The 17,883-nt window shown below is 43.2% G+C and overlaps 1 protein-coding gene across 4 annotated transcripts in view; it reads left to right on the top strand.

Annotated features, from left to right (window-relative positions):
- MYO19 (myosin XIX) overlaps positions 1-17,883 on the top strand; it is a 1,002,409-nt gene that overhangs the window by 327,429 nt on the left and 657,097 nt on the right. For all 4 annotated transcript variants that reach the window (XR_005777529.1, XR_005777530.1, XM_040424125.1 and 1 more), the window contains exon 6: positions 10,441-10,510. Coding sequence is in view for 2 of the 4 variants with exons in the window: in XM_040424125.1 (XP_040280059.1) it covers positions 10,441-10,510 (70 nt within the window). In the remaining 2 variants the exon portion in view is untranslated. The remainder of the gene's footprint in view (positions 1-10,440; positions 10,511-17,883) is intronic.

Below are 17,883 nucleotides of genomic sequence, written 5' to 3' on the forward strand. Positions count from 1 at the left end.
GAGTGCGGATGCGGTACGATTTTTACGCATGGTTGCTAGGTGACGATCGGGATAGGGACCCGATCTTTATTATTTTCCCTTATAACATGGTTATAAGGGAAAATAATAGCATTCTTAATACAGAATGCTAAGTAAATTAAGGATGGAGGGGTTAAAAAAAAATACATAAAATTAAACTCACCTCATCCACTGTTTCGCGCAGCCCAGCTCGTCGTCTTTCTTCTTCTTTGAGGACCTGGTAGGAAAATGACCTTTGGTGACGTCACTGTGCTCATCACATGATCCATCACCATGGTGATGGACCCATGTGATGAGCACAGTGACGTCACCAAAGGTCCTTTTCCTCCCAGGTCCTCAAAGAAGAAGAAAGAAGATGAGCTGGGCTGCGTGAACAAGTGGATGAGGTGAGTTAAAAAATAATATACACTGCTCAAAAAAATAAAGGGAACACTTAAACAACACAATGTAACTCCAAGTCAATCACACTTCTGTGAAATCAAACTGTCCACTTAGGAAGCAACACTGAGTGACAATCAATTTCACATGCTATTGTGAAAATGGGATAGACATCAGGTGGAAATTATAGGCAATTAGCAAGACACCCCCAATAAAGGAGTGGTTCTGAAGGTGGTAACCACAGACCACTTCTCAGTTCCTATGCTTCCTGGCTGATGTTTTGGTCACTTTTGAATGCTGACGGTGCTTTCACTCTAGTGGTAGCATCAGACGGAGTCTACAACCCACACAAGTGTCTCAGGTAGTGCAGCTTATCCAGGATGGCACATCAATGCGAGCTGTGGGAAGAAGGTTTGCTGTGTCTGTCAGCGTAGTGTCCAGAGCATGGAGGCGCTACCAGGAGACAGGCCAGTACATCAGGAGACGTGGAGGAGGCCGTAGGAGGGCAACAACCCAGCAGCAGGACCGCTACCTCCGCCTTTGTGCCAGGAGGAAAGGAGGAAGCACTGCCAGAGCCCTGCAAAATGACCTCCAGCAGGCCACAAATGTGCATGTGTCTGCTCAAACAGTCAGAAACAGACTCCATGAGGGTGATATGAGGGCCCGACATCCACAGGTGGGGGTTGTGCTTACAGCCCAACACCGTGCAGCACGTTTGGTATTTGACAGAGAACATCAAGATTGGCAAATTCGCCACTGGCGCCCTGTGCTCTTCACAGATGAAAGCAGGTTCACACTGAGCACATGTGACAGAGTCTGGAGACGCCGTGGAGAACGTTCTGCTACCTGCAACATCCTCCAGCATGACCGGTTTGGCATTGGGTCAGTAATGGTGTGGGGTGGCATTTCTTTGGAGGGCCGCACAGCCCTCCATGGGCTCTCCAGAGGTAGCCTGACTGCCATTAGGTACCGAGATGAGATCCTCAGACCCCTTGTGAGACCATATGCTGGTGCGGTTGGCCCTGGGTTCCTCCTAATGCAAGACAATGCTAGACCTCATGTGGCTGGAGTGTGTCAGCAGTTCCTGCAAGACGAAGGCATTGATGCTATGGACTGGTCCGCCCGTTCCCCAGACCTGAATCCAATTGAGCACATCTGGGACATCATGTCTCGCTCTATCCACCAACGTCACGTTGCACCACAGACAGTCCAGCAGTTGGCAGATGCTTTAGTCCAGGTCTGGGAGGAGATCCCTCAGGAGACCGTCTGCCACCTCATCAGGAGCATGCACAGGCGTTGTAGGGAGGTCATACAGGCACGTGGAGGCCACACACACTACTGAGCCTCATTTTGACTTGTTTTAAGGACATTACATCAAAGTTGGATCAGCCTGTATTGTGTTTTTCCACTTTAATTTTGAGTGTAACTCCAAATCCAGACCTCCATGGGTTGAAAAATTTGATTTCCATTTTTTTATTTTTGTGTGATTTTGTTGTCCGCACATTCAACTATGTAAAAACAAAGTATTTCAGAAGAATATTTAATTAACTCAGATCTAGGATGTGTTATTTTTGTGTTCCCTTTATTTTTTTGAGCAGTGTATATTTTTTAAGCCCTCCATCCCCAATTTACTTAGCATTCTGTATTAGGGTACTTTCACACTTGCGGCAGACTGATCCGTCAAACAGTTCCGCCGCCGGAATTGCCCGCCGGATCCGACAAAACGCACACCGCCGCACATTTTTAATGTAACGGATCCGTCGTTCCGTCGTGGATCATAAAAGCCGGATCCGTCGTTCAGTTTCATTCAGTCATAAATTTTCAGCGGATCCGTCTATTCCGTTTTTAGACGGAAAGACGGTTCCGGTGTTTAAATTTCGTGATAAAAAGATGCTATCTTTTAAGCAAATACTTCAACTTGCTATAAAAGATAACAGAAGGTCACAAAAAGATGCAATCTGTTAAAGCAAATACTACAACTGGCTATAAAAGACCACCGAAGGTCACTTACCACTCAGAAGTTCCTTCAGCAGAGTGCAAAGATGATGCCGGACCATATTCCTTTTGGATTTCAGGCTTTAATTCTGGTTTCACGCTGGAGAAGAAGTCTTCAAGCCAGACGGTGTAGAACGCATCGCTATTGGGTGCATCCAATAACCTCTGCAAGAGTAAGAAGGGGAGTTTTTGAAACTCTGTTTCCTGAATTGAGGGATTATCCTGAAAAATTCTTTAACTACTTACGGATGACGGTAGAAAGTTTTGATGATCTTTTACAACGTGTGTCACCTCACATTCAAAGACAAGACACCACTTTCCGTCGCTGTGTTTCCCCAGCAGAACGCCTATTGTTGACGATAAGGTAAAGTATATATTATTTGGTCTAAATTTTTAAAAGCTGCTGTTTGGTAGTGTGAAGCCCTAAATTTTTTAATCCAAATTTGCTTACTTTTTCTGGGATCACTGTACTTTCTGGGATCACTGTACAAAGTGTCTAATTTTGGCCCCAATTGATGCTCATCATTTTTTTTTTTTTTTATTGTACATCTTGTTTTGAAAAGTTTGAATCAATATACTCGTCATTGAAGATGTAGAATGAACTGTGATGAATATTGTTCGCCATGGAGAACAAACATTTATCGTTGAATTTTATTAGAAATTATATTGGCCATAGAAAAAAAATCTTGACCAAACTAATATATGTAGGGGTGCAATAAAATTGCGTCAGATTGATATACCTTGTATATTATATTGTTTTGCAAAAATTTTCATACCCTTTTTTTTTCCCTTTTAAAATTTTGGTTTTTGGCAAGTGGAGAAAGTTTCAGCTCACTCCATTTTCAATTTCGCCTTGGGATATCAACTGTCTCAATAATTGTCAAGGAGACATGCCGTCTTTTGTGGGAACAACTGCATGATGAATTCATCCCACATCCAACTCGACAGCATTGGACAGAAATATCTGAAAGATTTTGGGATGTTTGTCAGTTTCCCAACTGCATAGGTGCGGTAGACGGGAAACATATTCGTATTATCAAGCCCCACGGAACCTGATCCGAGTTTTTCAATTATAAAAAATATTTTTCAATAATACTAATGGCCATCGCAGATGCTCAATATCGTTTTGTTGCAGTGGACGTAGGGGCCTATGGACGCGCCAACGATTCCATGGTATTTAAAAATTCAAATATGGGCCGTAGTCTATATAACGGACAATTCGATTTTCCTCTCCCTCAACCACTGCCAGGTACTGATTGCCCACCCATGCCGTTTGTATTGGTTGGTGATGAGGCATTCCAAATGTGTGGAAATCTAATTAAACCATATTCCAGCCGCAGATTAGATTTAAAAAAACGCACATACAACTACCGCTTGACCAGGGCTCGAAGAATGGTTGAATGCACATTTGGAATTTTGGTCGCAAAATGGAGGATTTTCACTAAACCAGTTCAGATGAAGGGTGAATCGGTAGACGAGGTTGTAAAGTGTGCTGTGGTGTTACACAACTACCTCCTTCATAAAGAACAACTCAATTTGGAACAGGTACCGGAGGACAGCGAGATCGCAAGCATTCAAAGTTGTCGACATCGGTCAACTGTAGCTGTTGCACGGATGAGAGACTCGTTTGCAGATTATTTTTGCTCTGAAGCAGGAAGGGTGGACTGGCAGGACCGATTTTTATAAACAATTTGGAATTCATTTTCAAATAACCGTTAATTTATGTTTGTTGTCCCGTTGGTTGATGGTTACAGTGTGTTGTATTTGATTTCAATTGCATTTTGGGTTCAATAAATATTGTTTTTACGTAATTGAGATTTTATTTTAATATATTGATGTGCCCACGCTTGTGTCGCTCCACTGGCGCTGGTAGATTTAATCAGGCCTGTTATGGAGACTGAGGTTAAATCTGCCCACGCTGGAGGAGCGACAATTAGTTGTGTCGCTCCGCCAGTGCTGGGACATTATGTCTGGCCTATTAGACACCTAGCTTTCTCACAATCTACCAACGCTGGAGGAGCGACAATTAGTTGTGTCGCTCCGCCAGTGCTGGGAGATTATGTCTGGCCTATTAGACACCTAGCTTTCTCACAATCTACCAACGCTGGAGGAGCGACAAACAGTTGTGTCGCTCCGCCAGTGCAGGGAGATTTTAATTTTAATAAAATTAAAAATATCTATCTTTATTTAAAAAAAATTAAACAGTCCTTGGATTTTTTAACAAAAAAAATAAGATTTATTATAAATAACAATAAAATAAATAAAATAAATAATTACAAATTAAGGAAATGGTGGGGGGTGGAGGGAAGTGATTGGTTTGGGTCCACTCTCTCCTGTTGTTCTTCTGCCACTGTGGGCAACAAAGTGCGTGTTGATGCAAGTGGCCCAGATGGAGTATGAAGAGTGGATTGGGCAGGAGAAGGAGTTTCCCGAGCAACAGTAGAGGGAGTGGTGAAAGAGGTAGGAGCATAGTAAGAAGGAGGAGAAGAAAAGTTTTGAGAAAAGAGCTCGGGGGTTTGGGATGGGGGTGGGTTGTGGGAAGGGGGAGGGTGGGAATGCTGAGCCTGTTGCGGCTGTAAACTTGGATAGGTGTGGGATGGGGGATAGGGCAGGGGTGGGGGAATGGTTGTGGGGCGGTGTGCCAGTTGCCACAAAATGCTGTCCATCTGTCTTCTGGCCTCATACTGCTGGTCGGGTGATAAGCGTTCCAGCGCAGGTAACAACGACACAATATAGTGATGCATCGGACTCATTTGGGTCGTCAACACCGCCCCCTCCTGAAGACGACGCAAATGATCCTCCACAGATGCAACCCTATTTGTGATCCCCGCCAAGGACTCATACATGAGCCTTGTGAGGTCTTCGTAGTTAGCCTGGCGGCTCCTACCTGACCTCTGGCGACGCATGAGGGCCTCAAAAAGTGGCGCCATCGTTGCCATAGTTACGTCGCCAGAGGGCACAAGTAGGGGAACATGGTGTTCCTGACCAGCAGTAGGAGCAGGGCGAGAGGGACCCGCGGCGGCTTGCTCTTCAGGGACCGCCTCCTGAGGAACTTCGGGCGCAAGAGTGCTGCTTGATGTTCTGTGAAGCAAAGAAAAAAATAAATTTAGCATTTTTTATGGATGGGAGAAACAGTGGAATAGAGGTGAGCAAAGAGACTTCAGAAGCAACATAGGAGGTTACATTCCAAAAAATTGAGAAACATACTGTACATAGATAGAGGCCATGAATTAAATGAATTTTCAAGGAAGTGTCTATAGCCTTTTTTTTGGAAAACAACTTCAAATGAAAAATCGGAAGCACACATCGCTCCTCTCTACTCCACTAAATACAATGTGGATGTCCAAGACAAAGTGCCAAATGACAGTCTGTCTGGGCCATACACCTAGTTTGAAAATTTTTTTTTTTAGAGACACCTTATACCTTACCTTCGCATCTCAAGGGTCCTTCGTAGGAACCCCAAGATGGCAGAATAGCGGTATTCACGCCTTGAGGTTCCTCCCGACCCACTCGGGCGCCGAAGTTCCTCATTAAAGGCCTTCTTGTAGCGGTCCCTGATTGAGCGCCACCGAACCATGATCGTATCTTCTAGAAAGAAAGAAATCAAATTAGGATGTATATTTAAAATAAGTGGTTTAATCAAAGTTTGTTTACAATTTACTTGAAACAGCCACAATAAGAAAAAAATAATTTTTTAAAAAACTCAAGTGGAGGTTATAAAATAATTAGACTGTCAACCACTTTTGATAAAAAAATTTTTTTACATGTCTGCTCTCTACAAATAATTTATACTTACGGCATTGGCCCTGTTGCCTTTCTCGGAGGTCATCCCAGTTGGGCAGAATGGCCGCACATATCTCGTTCCAGAGGAGCCATGTTAGATGATGGTCTGCATGGCGGCGGTCGGTGGTCCCACAACGGTGTACGCTCCTCCACCATATGGATGAGGAGGTCATTGTCGATATAAAATCGTTCAACGTCCTTCTCATGCCTTCTGGTGGAGGTTTGGGAGCCCTAAAAGAAGAAAAAAATATAGAATAAAAATTAAGTTTAATATTCGATAATTTTTTTTAAAATAAAAACCATAACTTTACAATACTCACACGACCACGACCGCCGCGTGCTCCACGGCGTCCTCTGGAAGATCGTTGATGACCTCTCTCACTAGCAACAGGACGAGATGGCTAAAAAAAATTAATAATAAATAAATAAATTAATAAATATATATATATATATATATTCAACAAATGACGAGGCAGCACTTCCAGCTTTTGGTGACAGGGTGACGGCCCCAAAACTTTATTCCCAGCAACGTTTCGGCCTACTCAATGAGGCCTTTGTCAAGCTTGACAAAGGCCTCATTGAGTAGGCCGAAACGTTGCTGGGAATAAAGTTTTGGGGTCGTCACCCTGTCACCAAAAGCTGGAAGTGCTGCCTTGTCATTTGTTGAGTACGTATCGTGGAGGAGAAGCCTGCCTCTGTGAGGAATTGCACCCAGTGCACGTGGTCTGACTGTGCTGCTGCGGTATTTGTGATTTTATATATATATATATATATATATATATATATATATAAAAAATACAGGCATAAAAAACTTTGAAAAGTATAAAAAAAATATTAACCAACCGTTTCTCCTCCACCCCCAACTTCCTCTTCCCCTGTTCCTCTGGCTCTGGCTTGACCGGGAGAACTCTCCTCCATAGAGTCTGACTGATAAACAAAGAAAAAAAAAATTATTTGAATAATAACACAATATACAGTTTGGAATGCTAAGGAACTTTACATACCACATCCTGGAGGTGTCGTGATCAGGGAGGAGAGCTCCCGGCCTCGCTCGAAGATGAAGATGTGCCTTTAAAAAAAAAATAAAAAAATTGAATATTTGAACTTAAAATAACTAAAATAACAGACATACCGACGAAAAAAATACTTACTGGTCATAATAATTTGCTGCCTGGCTGCGTCTTTGGCTGGCTTGTTGGCTAGCTGGCTGGCTGGCTGGCTTGTTGGCTGGCTGGCTGGCTTGTTGGCTAGCTGGCTGGCTGGCTTGTTGGCTAGCTGGCTGGCTGGCTTGTTGGCTAGCTGGCTGGCTGGCTTGTTGGCTAGCTGGCTGGCTGGCTTGTTGGCTAGCTGGCTGGCTGGCTTGTTGGCTAGCTGGCTGGCTGGCTTGTTGGCTAGCTGGCTGGCTGGTTGGCTAGCTGGCTGGCTGGCTGGCTTGTTGGCTAGCTGGCTGGCTTGTTGGCTAGCTGGCTGATTTTTTTTTTAGATCAGTCCAAAAAAAAAAATTGACAGGTGGTCATATTGTTGAACGAAAACATACTACTCCTAACATGCACTGTGTAGTTATAATCCCTGCAACCCCTATGCTACAGTACATAGGGGTATGCAGTTAATATAACTACATAGTGGATGCTAGGAGTAGCAGCAGACAGGACTACTACTCCTAACATGCACTGTGTAGTTATATTACCTGAAACCCCTATGCTACAGTACATAGGGGTATGCAGTTAATATAAGTACATAGTGGATGCTAGGAGTAGCAGCAGACAGGACTACTACTCCTAACATGCACTGTGTAGTTATATTACCTGCAACCCCTATGCTACAGTACATAGGGGTATGCAGTTAATATAAGTACATAGTGGATGCTAGGAGTAGCAGCAGACAGGACTACTACTCCTAACATGCACTGTGTAGTTATATTACCTGCAACCCCTATGCTACAGTACATAGGGGTATGCAGTTAATATAAGTACATAGTGGATGCTAGGAGTAGCAGCAGACAGGACTACTACTCCTAACATGCACTGGGTACTGACAGCTCCTATGTACTTATAGCTCCTATGTATAAGTACATAGGAGCTGTTTATATGAGTTTTTTCTGTCATAAAATACCACATATACTCACCTTCTCTGGCTTGCACCCGACACCCTCGCAGGCAGGATCCAGACAGGATGGCGCGAAACTTGCTCCTCCTCTATCCGACGCAGGCGCAGACAGGATATCCGGATCAGTCGTTGCGTCGTTCCCCGGAAGATTTAAAGTCGGATCGGTCCTTAATACAAATCAATGGGACTTAAGGACGGATCCGGCGTTACGGCAAATGACACGGCTTTTGAGACGGAGAAGAAAATTATGCATGCTACGGTTTTTCATTTCGACGGAAACGTCGAAAAGACTGAAGCGGAGCAATCCTGATGCATCCTGAAGGACGGACTCTCCATTCAGAATGCATGAGGATAAAACTGATCAGTTCTTTTCCGGATTTGAGCCCCTAGGACGGAACTCAACGCCGGAAAAGAAAAACGCAAGTGTGAAAGTCCCCTAAAGAATGCAATTTTTTTCCCCTTATAACCATGTTACAAAGGAAAGTAATAAAATCTACACAACACTGATCCCAAACCCGAACTTCTGTGAAGAAGTCCGGGTTCAGGTCTGGGTACCAAACATGCCGATTTTTCTCACGCGCGTGCAAAACGCATTAAAACGCTTTGCACTCGCGCAGTAAAATTGTGCATTTTCCCGCAACGCACCCGCATCTTTTTCCCGCAAAGCACCCGCAACGTCCGTGTGAAAGAGGCCTTAGTTATTTTCGTATTGGTTCCACTTCTTGTTTTGCTTCTGGTGGGTGAAGAGGATGAAGACATCATTTCCTGATTCAAAAGTGCTGGAGTTTGCTGATCCCTGAGTTAGAGGATCTGGGATTCCAAACGTGCAAGTTGCCCACATTTTGATCAGTTATTGTAAGAAATCAACTACTATGAATATTTGGTAGAAGTACTGTAATGATGTGGCAAAGAAATAACAGATCAACAAATTGTGTTTTATGACAAATATTTATATAATGAGAAAATCATTTCTTACAAAAGGCTACCACCTAAAATACACACAGAAATAAGCACACTACCACAATACAGTGAGGAGACACTAATACCCCCTAATCAAAAGAGCCACACCAAACAACATAACCCAATTGTCTAAAGCCTTTGACCTTTAAGAAACAAAGATACATGGCATACCTCTCCTTTCTGGATTTGTTAGCGCTTTCCCCTTTCTGACTTGGTTGGAGCAGAGTGGTGTTGTGCGAAAGGCGTCTTGGTCCTGGAACTTCTAGGTGATGGACCCCCTGGCGTCCTCTTGGTGGTTTCACTCTAGTACCTTTAATCTCTTCTTCCTCTTCTCATCCTTGCTCTCCCTCCTTGCCTCCCCCTCTGACTATTTATATGTTTAAGAGCTAGTTCCAGAACCTACAATGATATACCTTGGCAGGTTCTGATTGGTTGCTTGTGTTAGCTTGTGTTAGCTTTCTAGCACTTTACAGGTAATTCCTCGCATGACTGATGGAAGAAACTAGAACTTGAAGTTTTTACCATTGTCCTAAATGTTTAGGACTCTATTGACTAAGAGACAGTCATTGTTGCACCCTATCTTGTTATCACTAACTAGCCCTAACTGGTTTGGAGAGGAATGTATCTTTACAACTAGAGGTCAAAAGCTGAGACATTACAATAGATATGAATATAAACAAAGTGAAATAAAATGACACAAATACAACATTTTTAAAAATCTTACATTATTTACCTTCAAATGTGCACTGCATACATTGCAGGACTGCATACATTTCACAAGATGTGCACTGGACTGCGTTGTCAATCATAGAACACATACTAATGGGGATTAGACAAGAAAAAATAGAAATAAGAAAATATAGAATGCAGTGAAGTAAATAAACAACTGACTTAGTGTAGCACCCTCCTAAAGTCCCTGAATCTAAAGTCACTTACCTTAAGTCACACACTAAAGACAAACACACACGCTTGCAAAATCGCATCTTCAGACACTTATATAGCTGCTTCTCCCAGACAACAAACCAGATTGTGTTTTTTTTCCCCCATCTGGATTCAAAGGGAAATGTTATGTACTATATGATGTCTGATTTTCATTTTTTCATCTATCATAGCATAATCCCTTTAAGTATAAATTCCCGGAGAACTCTCTAATCACGATCATATAAAAGTTAACTATTTCTATTTTTTGTTACTATCCAGGTAATGCATGCACCCTTAGGAACAATAATAGCAGCAGATTTGGAAAATATATCCAGCTTCAGTTAAACAGGTAACTTGACCTCTTTAAGCCTTGTCTAGTCTTTTTTATATTGTTGTACTTTCTTCAGGATAGGCCATCAGTATGTGATTGGCAGGATTCTGACACTCACACGCAAGCCGATCAGCTGTTTAGGAGATATGCTGGAGCTACACAGAACCATCACTGTAGTTACTGCAGCATAGCTCCCTCTCAATTCAATAGGTAACCAGCTTCGTCCACAACACAGTTCTTTTTCTTACAAATAACTTTTATTAGCGTGCTTTATAGGGCTTCTGTGATGAGGAGCATGGTTATTAAACTGGCTGACTTTAGACATGTACTGATTTTATATGAAGCTAACAGTTTTGGTCCCTTCTTTCTATGTGCCGCCATTCTTGTGAACAATTAACTTTTATTTAAGGCAAATCAGACTCTAGGAGCAATGGGGGTGTTGCCCCTACTCCTAGAGGCTCTGTTCTCCCTCCTCTGGCTACACCCTCAACATTGTGATTGACAGGGCCATGCAGTGTTCTTGTCGTCCAGTTTGGCCCTGTCAATTAACATGATGAGGACGCGGCCAGAGGAGGGAGAACAGAGCTTCTAGGAGTAGTGGCCACACCCCCATTGCTCATTGATGCTCATTTGCATAAACAAAGTTAATTTTTCAAAAAAAACGGAGGCACATAGATAGAAGGGACAAAGGCTGTTCCAGCTGACATTGGCACATGTCCAAAGTCAGACAGTTTAATAACTATGATCCTGATGACAGAAGCCCTTTAAGGGCTCTTTCACATTTGCGTTCTTTTGTTCCGGCATAGAGATCCGTCGTCGGGGATCTATGCCGGAAGAATCCTGATCAGGATTATCCCCATACATTCTGAATGGAGAGAAATCCGTTCAGGATGCATCAGGATGTCTTCAGTTCCGGACCGGAACGTGTTTTGGCCGGAGAAAATACCGCAGCATGCTGCGCTTTTTCCTCCGGCCAAAAATCCTGAACACTTGCTGCAAAGCCGGATCCGGAATTAATGCCTATTGAAAGGCATTAATCCGGATCTGGCCTTAAGCTAAACGTCGTTTCGGTGCATTACCGGATCCGACGTTTAGCTTTTTCTGAATGGTTACCATGGCTCCCGGGATGCTAAAGTCCTGTTTGCCATGGTAAAGTGTAGTGGGGAGCGGGGGAGCAGTATACTTACCATCCGTGCGGCTCCCGGGGCACTTCAGAGTGACGTCAGGGCGCCCCACGCGCATGGGTGACGTGATCGCATGGATCACGTCATCCATGCGCATGGGGCGTTCTGACGTTTCTGACTTTTTAAACTTTCATGCAACAAAATTATGTCGCTGGGGCATTTTTACGTGGTCCTCGCCATTAGGAGTAGCGGGGGCTGAGTCGTTGGCCCCAGTAATTTTACTAACATTTACACTTGGAAACAGGCTTAAAAGAGGAGTGAAAACTAATTCAGTCAGAGGTTGGGGTAGTTTCAGTAAATAAAAGTTATTCTTTGTAGTTGTCCTATTTTCTAATATACCTAAAAGCTATGTACTCCTTCAGGGACAATATTTTATGATTGGGCTTAAAATTATTTGGGCTTAAAATTATTTTTTAATTTGGTCTTTATTAAAAATATTCAGCATTGTTGTCATAAAGGATTAACTTCTGCTTAGCTGTGAGAATCCTACTTTGACGTTGTGTCGGTTAGGCCTCATGCACACGACCGTTGTGTGCATCCGTGGCCATTGTGCCGTTTTCCGTTTTTTTTTTCGGGGACCCATTGACTTTCAGTGGGTCCGTGGAAAAATCGGAAAATGCACCGTTTTGCAGCAGAGACCGTGATCCGTGTATCCTGTCCGTCAAAAAAATAAGACCTGTCCTATTTTTTTGACTGACAACTGTTCACGGACCCATTCAAGTCAATGGGTCCGTGAAAGAACACGGATGCACACAAGATTGGCATCCGTGTCCGTGATCCGTGGCCGTAGGTTACTTTCATACAGACGGATCCGTCTGCATAAAAGCTTTTTCAGAGCTGAGTTTTCACTTCGTGAAAACTCAGATCCGACAGTATATTCTAACACAGAGGCGTTCCCATAGTGATGGGGACGCTTCAGGTTAGAATATACTAAAAGAACTGTGTATATGACTGCCCCCTGCTGCCTGGCAGGTGCTGCCAGGCAGCAGGGGGCAGCCCCCCCCCCCCCCCCCCTGTAGTTAACACATTGGTGGCCAGTGGGCCTCCCCTGTAGTTAACTCTTTGTTGTCCAGCCCCCCCCTCCCTCCCCTGTAGTTAACTCGTTGGTGGCCAGTGGGCACTCCCCCCTCCCTCCCCTTCCTAATTAAAATCTCCCCCCCCTATCATTGGTGGCAGCGGAGAGTACCGATCGGAGTCCCAGTTTAATCGCTGGGGCTCCGATCGGTAACCATGGCAACCAGGACGCTGCTGCAGTCCCGGTTGCTATGGTTACTTAGCAATTTGTAGAAGCATTATACTTACCTGCGAGCTGCGATGTCTGCTTCCGGCCGGGAGCTCTTCCTACTGGTAAGTGACAGATCATTAAGCAATGCGCCGCACAGGCCTGTCACTTACCAGTAGGAGGAGCTCCCGGCCGGAAGCAGACATCGACGCTCGCAGTTAAGTATAATGCTTCTACAAATTGCTAAGTAACCATGGCAACCGGGACTGCAGTAGCGTCCTGGTTGCCATGGTTACCGATCGGAGCCCCAGCGATTAAACTGGGACTCCGATCGGTACTCTCCGCTGCCACCAATGATAGGGGGTGAGATTTTAATTAGGAGGGGGAGGGAGGGGGGAGGGCCCACTGGCCACCAACGAGTTAACTACAGGGGAGGGAGGGGGGCCGGCCGCACTGGACAACAAAGAGTTAACTACAGGGGGGGAGGGGGGGCCGGCCGCACTGGACAACAAAGAGGTAACTACAGGGGAGGGAGGGGGGGCCAACTGGCCACCAATGAGTTAACTACAGGGGGGGAAGGGGGGGGGCCGGCCGCACTGGCCACCAATGAGTTAAAAACCGGGGAGAGGGGTCTGCACCCTGCTGCTTGGCAGCACCTGCCAGGCAGCAGGGGGCAGTCATGTACACAGTTCTTTTAGTATATTCTAACCTGAAGCGTCCCCATCAGCATGGCAACGCCTCTGTGTTAGAATATACTGTCGGATTTGAGTTTCACGATCTAACTCCTATCCGACAGTATATTCTAACATAGAGGCGTTCCCATGGTGATGGGGACGTTTCAAGTTAAAATATACCATCGGATTGGAGAAAACTCTGATCTGATGGTATAAAAGGGACTCCTGACTTTACATTGAAAGTCAATGGGGGACGGATCCGTTTGCAATTGCACCATATTGTGTCAACGTCATACGGATCCGTCCCCATTGACTTGCATTGTAATTCAGGACGGATCCGTTTGGCTCTTCACGGCCTGGCGGACACCAAAACTACTTTTTTTTCATGTCCGTGGATCCTCCAAAAATCAAGGAAGACCCACGGACGAAAAAACGGTCACGGATCACAGACCTACGGACCCCGTTTTTGCGGACCGTAAAAAAAAACGGTCGTGTGCATGAGGCCTTATCTAGTAACCCTTATCTCTAATTAGTAGCTCAAAAACACTTATTTAACCCCTTAAGGACTCAACCCTATTTCACCTTAAGGACTTGGCCATTTTTTGCAAATCTGACCAGTGTCTCTTTAAGTGCTGATAACTTTAAAACACTTTCACTTATCCAGGCCATTCTGAGATTGTTTTTTCATCACATATTGTACTTCATGACACTGGTAAAATGAAGTAAAAAAAAATCATTTTTATTTATAAAAAAATACCAAATTTACCAAAAATGTGTATAAAACTGCAAATTTCCAAGTTTCAATTTCTCTACTTTTATAATACATAGTAATACCTCCAAAAATAATTATTACTTTACATTCCCCATATGTCTACTTCATGTTTGGATCAATTTGGGAATGATGTTTTATTTTTGGGGGATGTTCCAAGGCTTAGAAGCTTAGAAGAAAATCTTGAAATTTTTCAGAAATTTTCAAAAACCCACTTTTTAGGAACCAGTTCAGGTCTGAAGTCACTTTGTGAGGCTTACATAATAGAAACCACCCAAAAGTAACCCCATCTAAGAAACTACACCCCTCAAGGTATTCAAAACTGAATTTACAAACTTTGTTAACCCTTTAGGTGTTGCACAAGATTTAATGGAAAATAGAGATACAATTTCAAAATGTTACTTTTTTGGCAGATTTTCCATTTTATTATTTTTTTTCCAGTTACAAAGCAAGGGTTAACAGCCAAACAAAACTCATTATTTATGGCCCTGATTCTGTAGTTTACAGAAACACCCCATATGTGGTCGTAAACTGCTGTACGGGCACACGGCAGGGCACAGAAGGAAAGGAATGCCATACGGTTGTTGGAAGGCTGATTTTGCTAGACTGTTTTTTTGGACACCATGTCCCATTTGAAGCCCCCCTGATGCACCCCTAGAGTAGAAACTCCAAAAAAGTGACCCCATTTTAGAAACTACGGGATAGGGTGGAAGTTTTGTTGGTACTAGTTTAGGCTACATATGATTTTTGGTTGCTCTATATTACACTTTTTGTGAGGCAAGGTAACAAGAAATAGCTTTTTTGGCACCGTTTTTTTTTTTTGTTATTTACAACATTCATCTGACAGGTTAGATCATGTGGTATTTTTATAGAGCAGGTTGTCACGGAAGTGGCGATACCTAATATGTATACAATCTTTTTATTTATGTAAGTTTTACACAATGATTTCATTTTTGAAACAAAAAAAATCATGTTTTGGTGTCTCCATAGTCTGAGAGCCATAGTTTTTTCAGTTTTTGGGCGATTATCTTAGGTAGGGTCTCATTTTTTGTAGGATGAGATGAATGTTTGGCACTATTTTGGGGTGCATATGACTTTTTGATCGCTTGCTATTACACTTTTTGTGACGTAAGATGACAAAAAATGGCTTTTTTTTACACCATTTTTTTTTTTTTTTTTACGGTGTTCACCTGAGGGTTTAGGTCATGTGATATTTTTATAGAGCCGGTCGATACGGACGCGGAGATACCTAATATACTTTTTTTTTTATTTATGTAAGTTTTACACAATGATTTCATTTTTGAAACAAAAAAAATCATGTTTTAGTGTTTCCATAGTCTAAGAGCCATAGTTTTTTTAGTTTTTGGGCGATTATCTTGGGTAGGGTGTGATTTTTGCGGGATGAGATGACGGTTTGATTGGTACTATTTTGGCGTATATGCAACTTTTTTTTATCACTTTTATTACCTTTTTTGGGAAGTAAGGTGGGCAAAATTTCAATTTCCTCATAGTTTTTATTTTTTTATTTTTATGGCGTTCACCGTGCGGGGAAAATAACATGACCGTTTTATATATCAGGTCGTTACGGACGCGGCGATACCTAATATGTGTAGTTGTCATGGCAGACATGCACTCAGTATAAAAGATAACACACCAACTAGGATCTGGACGAGAGACAGGGGAAGGGTCACCTCCTAGTTTTTCCCTGACCTCTTTCCCTGCACTGCTCACCCACAGGCAGACCTTGTAGGTAGGTGTGCTGTGTCCTCCAACCTAGACTTACAAAACCCTGAACTCCCTGAGATGGTGAAGTGGGGAGATAGGAGCAGCCTGCTCGCACAGAACCTGGATGGGATAGATGACACAAACAACCAAACTAAAATGACACTTATCTTCTGAGAGCAGGAACTGACAGCCAACCTTCCCTCCAAACTTCCCAGACCAAAATAATCAGTATAATCTGCTCAGAGCACTTAGCTGGATGCCATTTAAACTAATGACTCCACCCAGTGCACCCGATGAGAGGCGGATCCAGCACGGCACCCAAACAAACACTAAACTCGTGCTGCTATCCTGGCTGACCTCCGCACATCGTCGGAGTGGGGCATGACAGTAGTGTATTTTATTTTTTTAATTTTTATTCAGTGATAAATGTTTTTTCTTTTTATCTTAACTTTTTTCACTTTTTTTTTCACTTTTTTTGACCCAGACCCACTTGGTTTTTGAAGATCCAGTGGGTCTGATGTCTGAATAATACAGTACAGTACACTATATAGTGTATTGTACTGAATTTTACTTACACTTTGTCTGAACAGATCTATGCCTTTAGCACAGATCTGTTCAGCACCATGGACAGCAGGATGCCTGAGAAGGCGTCCTGTTGCCATGGGAACCTTCCCCGTCTTCTCAGTTGTGGCCACAACTGAGCAGACGGGGAAGGATAAGGAGGGGGGCTCCCTCCCTTTGTCACCCCATCCTGTCGGGGGGCACAGCAGCCCCCCGTTGGGAGAGGGAGGGAGCCCCCTCTTACTGTTAACCTTTTCCATACAGCGGTCCGTACGGATGATTTCAGCGGGCATCCTGTTCCGATTAACCGCCACAGCTCCGCAATCTCGATTTAAACTCATGACGTAGCGATACGTCATGGGTCCTTAAGGACTCGGGAAACATGCCGTACCGGTACGTCATGCGTCCCTAAGGGGTTAAAGGGGTAGTCCATGAAACATTCTCTACAGTTTTCAAACCAGCAGGATTATCTGAATACTTTTATAATTGCATGTCATAAAATTTTTAGCATAGCCACTGAGTTATTCAGTAAAATGTATCTGTTGTTGTTTTTTTTCTTATTTCTTTGACTGGCTCATTAACCCCTTAAGGACCGGGGGATTTTCCATTTTTGCATTCCCATAGTCCTAACTTTTTTATTTTCCATCACATAGCCTTATGAGGGCTTATTTTTTGCCGGACAAGTTGTACTTTCTAATGTCATCATTACGGTTGCATACCATGTAGGAGTAAAACGGGGGGGGGGGGGGGGGGGTTGGCGGGGGTGATTCCAAATGGTGTAGAATTGGGAAAAAACACAATTCTGATTTTATTTTTATTTTTTTTCAACACTTTACACTATGCAGTAAAATTGACCTGTTATCTTTATTGACCTTATGGCTGATCGCATATACAAATAATGAAGCCACAATACCGCATCCAAATAGCCTATTGTTTTTATCTAATTAACCACCTCAGCTCCCCTAGCTTAAACCCCCTTAATGACCAGACCACTTTTTTCAATTCTGCACTACACTACTTTCACGGTTTATTGCTCGGTCATACAACTTACCACCCAAATGAATTTTACCTCCTTTTCTTCTCACTAATAGCGCTTTCATTTGCTGGTATTTAATTGCGGCTGACATTTTTACTTTTTTTGATATTAATCAAAATTGACTGAAATTTTTGAAAAAAAATGACATTTTTCACTTTCTGTTGTAAAATTTTTCAAATAAAACTACATTTCTATATTAATTTTTCTCTAAATTTATTGT

Source organism: Bufo bufo, chromosome 3, assembly GCF_905171765.1.
Source record: "Bufo bufo chromosome 3, aBufBuf1.1, whole genome shotgun sequence".
NCBI lineage: Eukaryota > Metazoa > Chordata > Amphibia > Anura > Bufonidae > Bufo > Bufo bufo.